This window comes from Morone saxatilis, unplaced genomic scaffold (assembly GCF_004916995.1).
Source record: "Morone saxatilis isolate NCDOM2014 unplaced genomic scaffold, NCSU_SB_2.0 Contig18, whole genome shotgun sequence".
Taxonomy (NCBI): Eukaryota; Metazoa; Chordata; class Actinopteri; family Moronidae; genus Morone; species Morone saxatilis.
Genome location: NW_023339740.1, coordinates 27,920,072 through 27,932,621, shown reverse-complemented (window position 1 = coordinate 27,932,621; position 12,550 = coordinate 27,920,072). Strand labels below are relative to the sequence as shown.

General features: G+C 40.1%; 1 protein-coding gene across 1 annotated transcript in view; it reads left to right on the top strand.

Moving 5' to 3' along the window:
• The window catches only part of LOC118328758 (dedicator of cytokinesis protein 3-like), a gene marked incomplete in the record, with an annotated part of 127,180 nt that overhangs the window by 93,291 nt on the left and 21,339 nt on the right, over positions 1-12,550 (top strand). The window contains 10 exon segments of the mRNA XM_035662658.1: positions 1,247-1,372; positions 5,278-5,402; positions 6,376-6,538; positions 6,939-7,045; positions 7,295-7,466; positions 7,863-7,960; positions 8,434-8,517; positions 8,791-8,891; positions 9,082-9,163; positions 11,642-11,812. Of these exon segments, the coding sequence (XP_035518551.1) occupies positions 1,247-1,372; positions 5,278-5,402; positions 6,376-6,538; positions 6,939-7,045; positions 7,295-7,466; positions 7,863-7,960; positions 8,434-8,517; positions 8,791-8,891; positions 9,082-9,163; positions 11,642-11,812 (1,229 nt within the window).

The following is a 12,550-nucleotide window of genomic DNA, read 5'->3' as shown; positions in this document are numbered from 1 at the left end:
TGAATATGGCACGTAGTGTAAAAGGTCCATTTACCATATTCTATGGGCACTATACACCTCCTAAAATGGTCCTGCCACCTAGAAAACTTCATTCAAAGTGGACAGAAACAAAATAAAATTCACCAAAACCATCTTTGTTAGTCTTTCTACTGTTCCAACAACAACCACCTTCTGGTTTGGTTGTAATAAATCTTTAATTTTAATAATTAAATTCACCAGTGTAGTTTTCAGTCCACTATATCTTTACCTACCAAATAGTTGTTTGCTGTTATATTAATGTTAAAGATGTTAAAGGTGGCTGCCTGCAGATGTACATTAAAACCAAATCAATTAATCCGAATGCTATCAGCTGTTTTCTCTGTGCTAACATTAACAACAGTCTGTGTGTCTTTGCTCTCTGCCTTTTCCATATTTCGCTTCTGTAAGTCACCTTGTTACCTCTGTTATAGCACAGATGTTTGTCCAGGGGCATCAGTGACTCATGTTACTGCATTAGTAAGGACAGAGCGTCACTCACACAGACACACAAAACACTCAACAGTTTTCTATACACCAATAAACTTCGTTAGACACATGAACTCAGAAGAACTCAGTTACAAAACAAACACACAGACCTCCCAGGAGCGGCTTGTCCAGTGCACTCTGACTGACACATGCATGTCATCACTTGACATCAGCTGGAAAATCATCTTAATTAGTGTCACTGCAGGGAACCTCAGCCTCCTGTGAACTCCGGCGTCCCCAAAAGTTTATCTTTTAGAAATGTAGCTGTAGTCCTTATTGAAGGAGGCTGGAGACACACTCACACTCTTACATTTTGGTTATTTTCATTAATTTAACATCCCTCTTGAGAAACCGTTGAACTGTATTCATCATACACTACGATGTTTTGTTATAGAAAATGAAGATGTGCTTTTCTTTGCAGCCACATAGCTCCGGTACTCACTGTGCCTTCAGTTTAAGAGCTCACATCACTTCAGAGGTTTCTGATACAACATAGAAACATAAACACAGTGCTGGCAGAAAAAAACAGTATTATCTGGAAAACCTGAACCAGTAACCAGGCTTTTAAATGTGGGTATGAGGTTTAGCTTGTTTCAGTTTATTCCCCTATCACCTCTACCTGCGTACTGCTCTCCTCTCCACTGGTTTCATCCTTACCTCTCTCTACAATCTCTCTTTATCTTGTTTTGCTTATCAACCTACTTATTGCTCTCCCTCCTTCCTTCTCTACTTCTCCCTGCAGGTCTGATCATCTCTCTGCAGCTGCTGAGGGGTGACATGGAGCAGGTCCGCAGAGAGAACCCGCTCATTTTCAGCAGGGGGGTGGCCATCACTCGCAAACTGGGCTTCCCTGATGTCATCATGCCTGGTGAGTCAGCCACATGTACACGTGTGTACACATGTCACAGCACAAAGAGGTGTCCAGTTCATTCATTTATTTATGGGATGGGGAAGCAATGACTCTCTGCGGACTGTAATATTCACTGACTGCACCTTAAAGTAAAGGTGTATAGTCAGCAAATATGTTATCATTTATATTATTAGATAGCATAAAATATATTTATTCCAACATTGTAGACTTGAAAAAGTTTCAGTTCAGAACTAGAAAGGCCTTTTGGATTAGTAAATATGACAGAGTATACTGGATTCATTTTCTCTTCATGTACCTGGATTAATGAGATGGACCTTCACACACATTAGTTACTGTAGTTGTGCCTTTAAATGGTAATTAATTAATCAAAATGCCATCAGCTATTTTCTCCCTGGTTAAAAAAATACCACAAATCACCTTTAAACTGGTTGCTTCTTCAGGTATATCTGCATCAGAAGTATTAACTATTACATTGCCTTTATTTGTTTGTTGGAAATGTTATTAAATGTTACTATTATTAATACAATTAACAGACCAGTGTGTAGCATTTAGTGGCATCTAGTGTTGACGTTGCAGATTGCAACAAACTGAATACTGCTCGTCTTCCAACCGTGAGGGAGAATCTATTGTGGCTGTGAAACGCTTAAGGCCCTACTTACAGCCAGTGTTTGGTTTGTCCACTCTGGGCTACTGTAGAAACATGGAAGACTACCTGTGGCATCTATAGATGAAAACAGCTCATTCTAAGGTCACGAAAACACACTATTCCTATATTCAGGTGATTATACAATAATGAAAACATACATATGAATTCCTGTCAGTAGATCCCCCTGGATGCTCCACACTGGACCTTTAAACGACAATCAAACACTATTCCACAAGTCTCACCATGCTTGGGTCGGTAATTGCCAAAGTGAGACGTTTCTGGATTGTATTTAACAAATAGGTACATATGATTATATATTATTATGTCTTCAATTAATTGATAAAAAAAGAATAAAAAAATAAAGACGGTAGCAGACTCGTTGGTTTGTTCCCGAATTACACATCTCTAGTACAACAGTACACATCTAAGAGAGTACCAGCAGATTTACAAATCACCAACAACAATAAAGTAAAGCCTTTAGGCCTTTAAATAAATCACCAACAGACATACAGACCCTTACCTTTTGACAGCTTTTCTCTTCCCACTGTAGAACTAATAGAGATGTAATTTTTAATTCCATTAACCAGAGAGGGAAAATTGTTTCCTGTTACACAGTATTTACATTTTTTACTTTATGTTTATGTTTGAAAGAAAATTTGTTTTCCCATTTAGAAAGGAGATTAACGTCCATGTTTCCAATTGGCTGCAACCTGATTAAGACCCTGAAACATTTCATCTACCAGAGAGATGTGTGTGTGGGTGTGTGTGTGTGTGTGTGGATGCTGCAGCGTTGGGGGAATGAGACCGTATATCATACTGAGGTCCTGGCTGGATTTACATGCAAAGCATCAGTTTAGTGTCTGTGTCCACTGAACGTAACTTCTCTTAAACAGAACTGCACTCTCCAGTAGTTGTTCAGTAACACACGAGCTGTTACAGAGAACCAGCAGTTTGTATTTCTTACACAGATTTAGGAGGTCTGAATGACGCTGTGAGGAGGTGTCAGAGCACTTTAGTTTGTCAGTTCTTTAAATACAAGACTGCATGGCACCCGGCTCCACAGTGGAAGAGTTAGCACCAAAAAGAGGAGCTACTTGAGTAGTGTGGTTACAAAAGATGTACAAGAGTGTGTAAAAAGTGCAAGAAGACTGTAACAACAGAATGGAAAATACAACAAACTTATCTCACCACCACAAGAAGAAGCACTGAGGAGAGCTGAACAGAACTATTTCTCAGTGTTTTGTTATATCGTCAAGAGTATTGTCACAGAAATACCCTGAAATACTGGGGTATTATTTTATCACCCATCAATAGTCAGAGTGCTCCTCTTGCTAAAAGTAATTTGACTTTTTATGAGGTAATATTTTTTCTAACTATGCTGACCTCCAAAAAGCTTCAGTTTTTCTTCTTTCTCTTCTCTCTGTATTTTCTGTTTCACCCTTTTTAATGTCCTCTGTACAGGTTCAGAGGACATAGTCAGTAGCTACATATTAGATGTAGTATAAACACAGACTGATGAGAATCCTGTCACACAGACAATGTTGTGTCAGTGTACAAACAAGCATTCAAAAGTGCCACCTGCTTGAGTACCAGAGGGAGTCTTACATATTTGGTCCACATGTGTTAAAAGGTTCGATCCACCAAAACACACACAATTTCTCACCTTCTCTTGTGGTGTCAGGCCGTGCATATAGTTCTTTTTATCTGGCTCTGAAACGTCTAATGCAAGCCCAATATAATGGAGATAAATGGGATTTATTTGATCATACATAATGTCCTGCCTACTCTGGATAATCCATCTCACTGTCAACAGCCTTTGGATCTGATTTTAATTGTAAAAATTGTCCAATTAAAACTTGACCATACCACGTGACTAATAATGCTCTGGTAACTGATAATGGTAGAAAACACAAGAGAGAAATCCTTTTTCAATGACCAAAGAGATTTACCCTCAAACCGCCCTTCAAAACGGGCCGACGAGGAAACACCTACACACACATACACCATATGTCTTTCACATCTCTCTCACATACATTAACCATGCATGTCACACACACATATAGCCTCCCCTCGGGCAGTGATGGAGTGAGTATTTAACTCCCATCTTGATACATTAAGGGTGGCATCTCCTCTATAAGGACAAGCTGACATGATAAATGACTCCACACACGTTAACACAGGTGATCAGTCTTGTGTGTGTCAGAGGTATTCAGCTTTGAATGTGTGTGAGAAATATGTGTTTGTGGACATAATGTGTGTGTGTTTGTACAGAGAATATCCAGTGATATAAGACACAATGCAAGCTGTGTGGGAGGCTGCATGTTTGTGCATCTGGAATTGCTGAACATGTTTTTTAATCTTTCAGCAATCTGCGTATTTGTTTGTCTTTCTTATATTCAGATTTTAGCATCATAACATTTCTCTTCTCAGTTAAGTTAATGATAATGTAAAATTCAATGTAAACGATTTCAATTCAAGTTTAATACAAGTTAAATAGTTCAAAGTCTTACTGAGCAAATAATAATATTTATGAACACTAATGGCCAAGTAGTTCTAGACTGTTATCATGCAGAGTAAGGCATTAATAAGTGCTTTTTAATGACTAATAAAGAAAGGAGTCGATGTGCTACCAATATGCATGCTAATAAGCAACTAGTAAATGGTGAATATGTATACCTCAATAGGAAGTGTTACCCTCTTCTAAAAACTTTAAATTGTTTTTACACAAGTATTGTGGACAGCAATAATAAATCATTAAAACTAAATACATAATACATAAATAAATAATAATGGGAAAGGTTTGCTTTAGTCTTTTAAGTGAAAATCGATTATTTTCAAGTCTGATGTGGTTCAGGATCTCCTTGAGCCTCTCGCACTATTGTGGGAGAGAGGACGAGCGTGCTTCCACCTAAATAAAATGAGGCATCTAGCTAATAGAGTTGTAAAGGCCAGAACACGCCCCTTTCATCAAAGGGAAATTGGAAGTCGCAAGTGGTGGGATTCCAAATAGAGCCGTGAGAGGTTCAGGGTTAAGATTTGGACAAGACCAAAAAATATACGTATGGTAAGCAGGTGAATGTTTGCACCCACTGTAAATATCACTGGTATGTTGCTGTCGGTTATTTGTACATGAAAAGAACTGCAAAAAGCCGTGCATATTACACATAGAAGAAGAGTGGACTAGATTGAGTCATAACATTTCTCAGTTGTAATGTGGAACTAACTGTAAGGTTTTATGTGTCCATCCCGGTACCAGGTGACATCCGTAACGACCTGTACCTGACCCTGGAGCGAGGGGACTTTGAGAGAGGAGGGAAGAGCGTTCAGAAGAACATTGAAGTCACTGTCTACGTGCTCTATGCTGATGGAGAGATCCTGAAGGTAGGGATGCAGTGCTGCCATATATAGAACCCTCATTATAAACCCTCAGTACACTTCAAGCTTCACTGATTCATCTGGTCCAGTTCCTGTTCACATTTACAGAGGAGACATGAAGTTAAACATCAGTACCCATATGGGCAAATCAAATTCCAGTGACTGGTTAGGTCAGTTCCTAAATGAACTTACAAAACATATATCAGGAAACTCAAGGAATTATCAGTGGTGTCCGCTGCCCATTTAGCTTTCTGTCAGTGTTAAATCCATAACCTCGTTCCCATTTTGTAACAGTTACCAGCCAAACTATCTTCTCATGGAGTGAAAATTATCTGTATAAGAGTTGTAATCTAATAACAACCTCTAATGAACCATTTACATACATATACAGAACATTAGTGCATCGAGCATTCAGCTAATTTAATCTTGCTCTGCAGTCAGTTGAAGGGAGTTTTCCGTCCTTACTGTTATGTTACAAGCAGCACAGCCACATGGCGGACAGCCGTTCATTGCTACTGCCAACTTATTCCACAGTATCCACAAGCTGACAGGCAGTTACTAATTGACGTATCTTAAAATAAAGATTTGCATAAAACATCATTTAATGACTTCCTTGACATAAACAATAATGATGACAGATGCATTTACTTACTCAGTAGCATAAAACACCAGACGAGTCTTCTGCACCAAATCAAACTATTTGTATAAATTTATAACCAACCCACCTGTTCTGTATTTTCCCATTTGACAATTTTCTCATATTCAACTTGAATAATCCTAGCTGTCTGTCTTTTTGGTGTCAATAAATTGTCCTCTAATTAAACAGTGTAAAATGTTATAGTGGCAGACATAAGATGAACACGTATTCCTGTCAGAGACAGTTAATGTATGTGTGAAACATACACTGTGTCATGCAGTTTTCCTCAGGGCTGGATGTTCACATCCCTCTCTCTGTGTGTCTCTCTGCCTCCCTCTGCAGGACTGCATCAGTCTGGGTTCAGGTGAGCCCAACGTGCCGGAGCACCGCTCCTTCGTGCTCTACCATAACAACAGCCCTCGATGGAGTGAAGTGATCAAACTGCCGATTCCCATCGACCGCTTTAGAGGGTCCCACCTACGCTTCGAGTTCAGACACTGCTCCAGTGAGTAACTCTCTGTTATTAGTAGTGTTTGTGATAATAGATGAGTTTAATAAAAACTTTTGTATACACAGAGTTTGCCAATAAATGAATTATGTCAGTGAAAAGAAGATTAATGTGAGAAGCAGGACTTACAGATTACATCTGTGCAGAGAAATAAACAATATGTAAAAGTAGTTTTATTAATGTCAACTACAGTAAAATGTCAACCAAATAAGCTATTTATTATCATTCATCTGATTTCCTATCGTTTCCATCTGCTTACATGTCCAAAATTCACACCTTATTTACCAAGTCACGGAATGGAAACAAAAGGTCAGGGTTACCTCACTCTAAACTTCTTCTGTGTCTCTTTCACTCTAATTTTGTGTCTTTGTCTCTCGCTCTCGTTTGCACTCTACAGCTAAAGACAAAGGAGAGAAGAAGCTGTTTGGTTTCGCTTTCACTCCTCTGATGAGGGAGGATGGAACCACTCTTTCAGACGAGAGCCATGAACTCTATGTTTACAAGGTGAGGCATGATTGTTGCTTTACTGCAGGAACTACAGGAAGAGCAGGAACTATAGGAAGGGAGTGAACTGACTCAAAGACTCACATCTTTATGTCAGTTCACTCACTTCTTGTTTTCTTGCTACTGATCACAGACTCTTATCACAAAGTGACTCACCACCCTTTGTCCTAGCAGAAGATAGGTGGATTTTTACAGGTGTCAGCAAGCCACATTTCTTCCTGATATTTATTTTCCTCCTCTTGGTCTCAGTGTGATGAGAACACAACCTTCAGTAATCACGCCCTCTACCTGGGCCTGCCCTGCTGTAAGGAAGACTTCAACAGCTGCCCCAGCATCCCATCCAGCCTCATCTTCCAGCGCAGCACCAAGGAGACGTTCTGGATCTCCACACAGCTCTCCTCCACGAAGCTCACTCAGAACGGTACTCCGCCGATGATGATTATTTTTACATGTTTTTATAGGGGGTCTGTCCGGAGACAGCCAGTGTGAAAAGACTTAAAGCCTAATGTTTATTCAGGCGTGGATGCATGCAGAGCACTCATGGATAATGTAAATTAAACTTAAATATGCATCTTAGTGATACAGCGGAGTTATTATCATCAAGTAGTTGCTATGGCGAAGCTACAATACTTAACATTTCAAACACTAGCAATAAGGACAAGAAAAGCCCACATATGTCCCATTGTTCAGCTAAGAAGCGAGTAAAGCTCTAGCTCTGTTAGATGCTCTGATTCTGTCTCCACTTATATATTCACCATGTCATGCCACATTTTAGCTTGTGTCTTTGCTGGTAGTTGACATTGTTGCTGTCTTCCAGTGGACCTCCTGGCCCTGCTTAAGTGGAAGGCCCATCCGGACCGGGTCATGGACATTCTCGGTCGGCTACGGCACGTCAGTGGAGAGGAGATAGTGAAGGTGAGGTTTAGTCAGAGAAGAATTAGTAGCAAATTCTGTAACAAATTACTAATACACGTGAGATATTTCATTTGAAATGTGACAGAAGAAAGTGCATTTTTTTTGTCGTTTCTGAATCATTTGCATTTTTGTACAAATAAATAGTACGAGCTAGCCACTTTTATTAATGTGCATTACATGACGTGCACAGCATTTAGCTGAACTTTAGACAAATCAGCTAGAAAAGGCAGCCGGCGTCCAGTATTTCACACCAAGGAGAGCAAATTGTGTTTGTATCATGTTGGTAGCCACCCCTAAAACTGAAGTAAAACTAAATCCCCTACGTCTGTCAACACCACAGTGTAAACAGGAAGCTGTCATTCCTTTCTTCAAAGCTTATCTTTATCAGTCATACCTGATAACAGTACATAAATGTAATCTCTGAGTGTGTGTGCGTGTGTGTGTGTGTGTGTGTGTGTGTGTGTGTTTGACAGTTCCTCCAAGACATTCTGGACACATTATTCTCCATCTTGGATGACAACACTGACAAATATGGACCACTGGTGTTCCAGTCATTGGTAAGTATGTGCAAAAAAATAAAAGAGATAAGTAAAGCTGAGTACTGGTATTCACAGTTCTGTACTTTCTGAAGGCCTGAATAATAAAAAAAGGACTAAAGAGGATCGGGACATCCCTGGCATTTTGCAAACAAAATGTGTCATTGTGGCCAGTGGCTTTCAGTTTTGACAATGTAACTTTTGAGTGGACAAATGTGTTAAATAGGAAACACTGTAACAGCTCTCTCTGTCTCTCTCTGTTTGTCTGTCTGTCTCTCTGTCTCTCTTTCTCAGGTTTTTATTATAAACCTACTCAGGGACAGTAAATATTACCACTTCAGGCCGGTGATGGACACATACATCCAGAAGCACTTTGCAGGAGCGTTGGCTTATAAGTGAGTGACTCTCTGACTGACTGCTGGTTTACTTGTCAAAGCACAGACAGACTAGACTCTAATATGCTCTCTTTAAAAGTTATGCAATGTGTGTGTGTGTGGTCCAGATTGTGTGCTCTATGTGTAAAAGGAAAACCCTGCTGTGTGGGTCATGTGTCATAATCGAGTACTGTTTACTGTTGTGTTTCAGAGAGCTGATCCGCTGTCTGAAGTGGTACATGGACCGCTCTGCAGAGGTGGTCAGACAGGACCACATACAGGAAGCAATGAGGGTAAGAACCACTGACTGACACTGTGTGTCCAAACAAACCTCCTCAAAGCATCTTGTGACTCGTCTAAAGAGTGTTTGAATATTTTAAACAACAGCAACAACAGGAGCTGTTCCCACTCAAGGCTGCTGGTTAAAACATACTGTGTGTACATAACTAACTATATCACTTTTGTTTAATACTTACGCCGATATTGCACTTTACTTTATACAAAAAACTACATATGAGATCAGTTAGTCAAGTCAGTGACATTGTTACTGATTTTAAGTGTAAGAGAACTATTTTTAAAATAAACAGAGCAAATAGAACAATGAGAAGAAAAGACGAATAATCAATATGATTGATAAAAAATTTATTAAAATAACTGTACGAAAAGTGGCTGAAAATATCAGGAAAACTCATCTCTGATTGATGTTCATGCGAATCCCCTCATTTTACACAAACGTCCTGCCGTTATTGTTATATAGAATTTGAAATACCTATAAAATATGTCACTGGAAAATGGCTCCATTAAGAAAAAGGGATGGGAACAACTGGTTTATATGGATCATTTAGTAAGGAAGCATGAATTTTCAATAGCCGCGACCACGTACAGACAAACCACATGTTCATCATTTCAAACACAAACACTTGACCTCCACTCCTAGGGCACAAACTGCAGCTCCCAAAGGGTGGGAAAATATTTATGGACCTAGCAACTGATCAACAGAGCAAGCAAGAGAGTAGGGACCTGAAAAGAAGCAAACAGCAAACATCTGACCTCCACTTGCTAAATAAAACACTGGTTACCTCTGCTAGAAAGTTGTTTTTAATTCCCTTTGGCTTTCACAAACAAGAAGATGCAGAGATTTTAGTTATTATTCTGATCAAAATCTCTTAAATTATTTATCTGAACTGTTTTATGTAAAAGTCCTGAATCAAAATTGATCAACATTTTTACACCTTAATTCCTCCCACGGCATGTCCTTGCTCAGTCTACTAACAAAAAGCTGACCAGCATGTATTCATCATTGCATCAGTGTTCTAGGTAGAGCTGAGAATAGATGCACCATCTCAGGCAGATGTACAGAATGTTCCACATTAAGCCAACAAATGCTGCTCAGCATGTTAAAATATTCATCAGACTCAAACATCCGTCTCAAATGGATCACACTGTCATGTGAAAGTGGACGGTGTGAATTATTGAGGATAGTTTTGACACATGCTGCAGCTGTGGGTTCAGATCTGAGTTTTTTTTAAATTCATCTTCTACCAGCCTGTCTGTGGTCACGTCCGCAAGTCCGTCTGTTTTAGTCTGTATCTGTCAGTCTAAAAACGATTAACTCATTCACCCTTTTAGGAAGTGAAGGACCATGTCTCTTCTTATCCTGTGGAACATTACACAAATATCAACTGTGTCTAAAGACTTTTGGCATATTAAACTGTTTTCAGATAGCTTAACTTCACCCTTTATAATTGATCTCTCTGAGGATCTATTGGCAGAAATGGAAGTTAATATGCATAGGTATGTTTTCATTTGTGTATGATCACCTGAAAATATAAATATATATAAATATACATACTGTAATTTCTCCCACATGCTTGGAGCTGAAGGGTGATTCGAGGGGGTTTCAAACTGCAACTACACTGATAGATGCCACTAAATCCTACACACTGGTCCTCAGACCTAAGTATTTCTACTCACATTACCCTGCATATCTAAAACTCATGCAGCAGTGCAGTCGCTTTTATTGACAGTCGCAGTTGAGGTTGGATGCTATCCCTCTTATTAACCTGCCAACCCCTCCTCTCTATCCCCCAGTAGTAGAGAGAGAGCAAGGGCAGAGGGGTTGTTCAGTTCAATATGTTAGTCTAGTCTGCCTGACTTATTGATCCTTTATCTGACTGAGGTTTGTGCAAGTTAGAATCTATGGCCCCGAACTCTGCTCTAAAAGCCTGAAATCCTCGGCGCTGTCCGTGGTGCTGAAGTAGCAGACTGATGTGTAATTGCACCTTCTTCTCTCAGTCCCACCCTTCTGTCGGTTTCGTCTTGGATCTATAATATTCTCTAAACTTAATACTCAATCCTATATAATATCGTAGCCTACATACTCTATACTGTAGCATGACCTTCATGATCAAAGTAACAAGTAGCAGTAGTGGAATTGTAGTCATGGGGTGTCCCATTGGGCCATACCCTGTTAAATATGAACAAACCAACTGCTGACAGCCATGAGTAAGTTACAAAAACAGTTAAAGGAGCAGTGTGTGGGATTCTCTTTCCAAAATGATTCAAAACATTTTATTTAATAGGTATACATTAAATTGTTCAGTTACATTTTCAAATTTAGATTTTGTGACTTTCTGGAATGAAATGATACAAGAAATACTGAAGTTGGGGATGTAAATAAAATATTTCTACTGTAAGTTACATTGTTTCTGTCTCTCACTCTGTTTCTTTCTTTCTCTGTTTCACAAACACAAACAAACATGGACCCTCAGGCTCTGGAGTATCTGTTCAAGTTCATCGTCCAGTCTCGGATCCTCTACTCTCGGGCAACTTGCGGTATGGAGGAGGAGCAGTTTCGCACCAGCATCCAGGAACTCTTTCAGTCCATCCGCTTCGTCCTCAGCCTGGACAGCCGCAACTCAGAGACCCTCATCTTCACACAGGTGAACACAGACACCAACAGATTCTACAGATTCTTCCAAATGTTTGTTTTTAGGTCTTTTCTTTAATTGTATTTTCTTAAAGAAGCAAGGCGATCGATTATTGATGTTCTTTCCTTGTTTAAATAATCACATTTTTCCACAGCTGAAATGTAACTGCAACTTGTTGTGTCTTTGTAGAGACTTTAAACAGCTAATCCCATCATTTGATTATATTTGCTTCTAGTTTATCTTGTTTCCCGTCTCCTTGTAGCTGCTTTAATCTGACTCTGATGTACCTCTTTCTACTTGTACCTCGGACCTTTCCTTGCTTCCTTCCCTCACCGTCTCTTTCAATCTCCCACAATTCTTTGCTCCATCCTTTGGGTCCCTATTGTTCCTCCTGGACCTCCTCCCTCCACACCCATACACCACAGGGCCCCCAGCCTTGTCCGGGCCCAAATCAAGCCCCAGGCCCCGGCGTTGCTTCCTTAGCACTAGCCCCTGCCCCGGGCCAAGCCCAGCCCCCTGCCCCAGGACAGGCTCCTGGTGGTGGGCAAGCCAACTGCACTCAGGCCTGGAGCTCCAACGCTCTGCGGCCATCTCCGCTGTCAGTAAGTAGACGTCTGGATGAAAACCACACCACCCCGTTCCTTGTGTGAAGCCCAGAGTCCTAATTCACATGTTCAACCGTTTGTGAGCCTAACCTCACACACTCCTGTGATCCTCCACGTCCTGACTGCTCACACACACACACACACA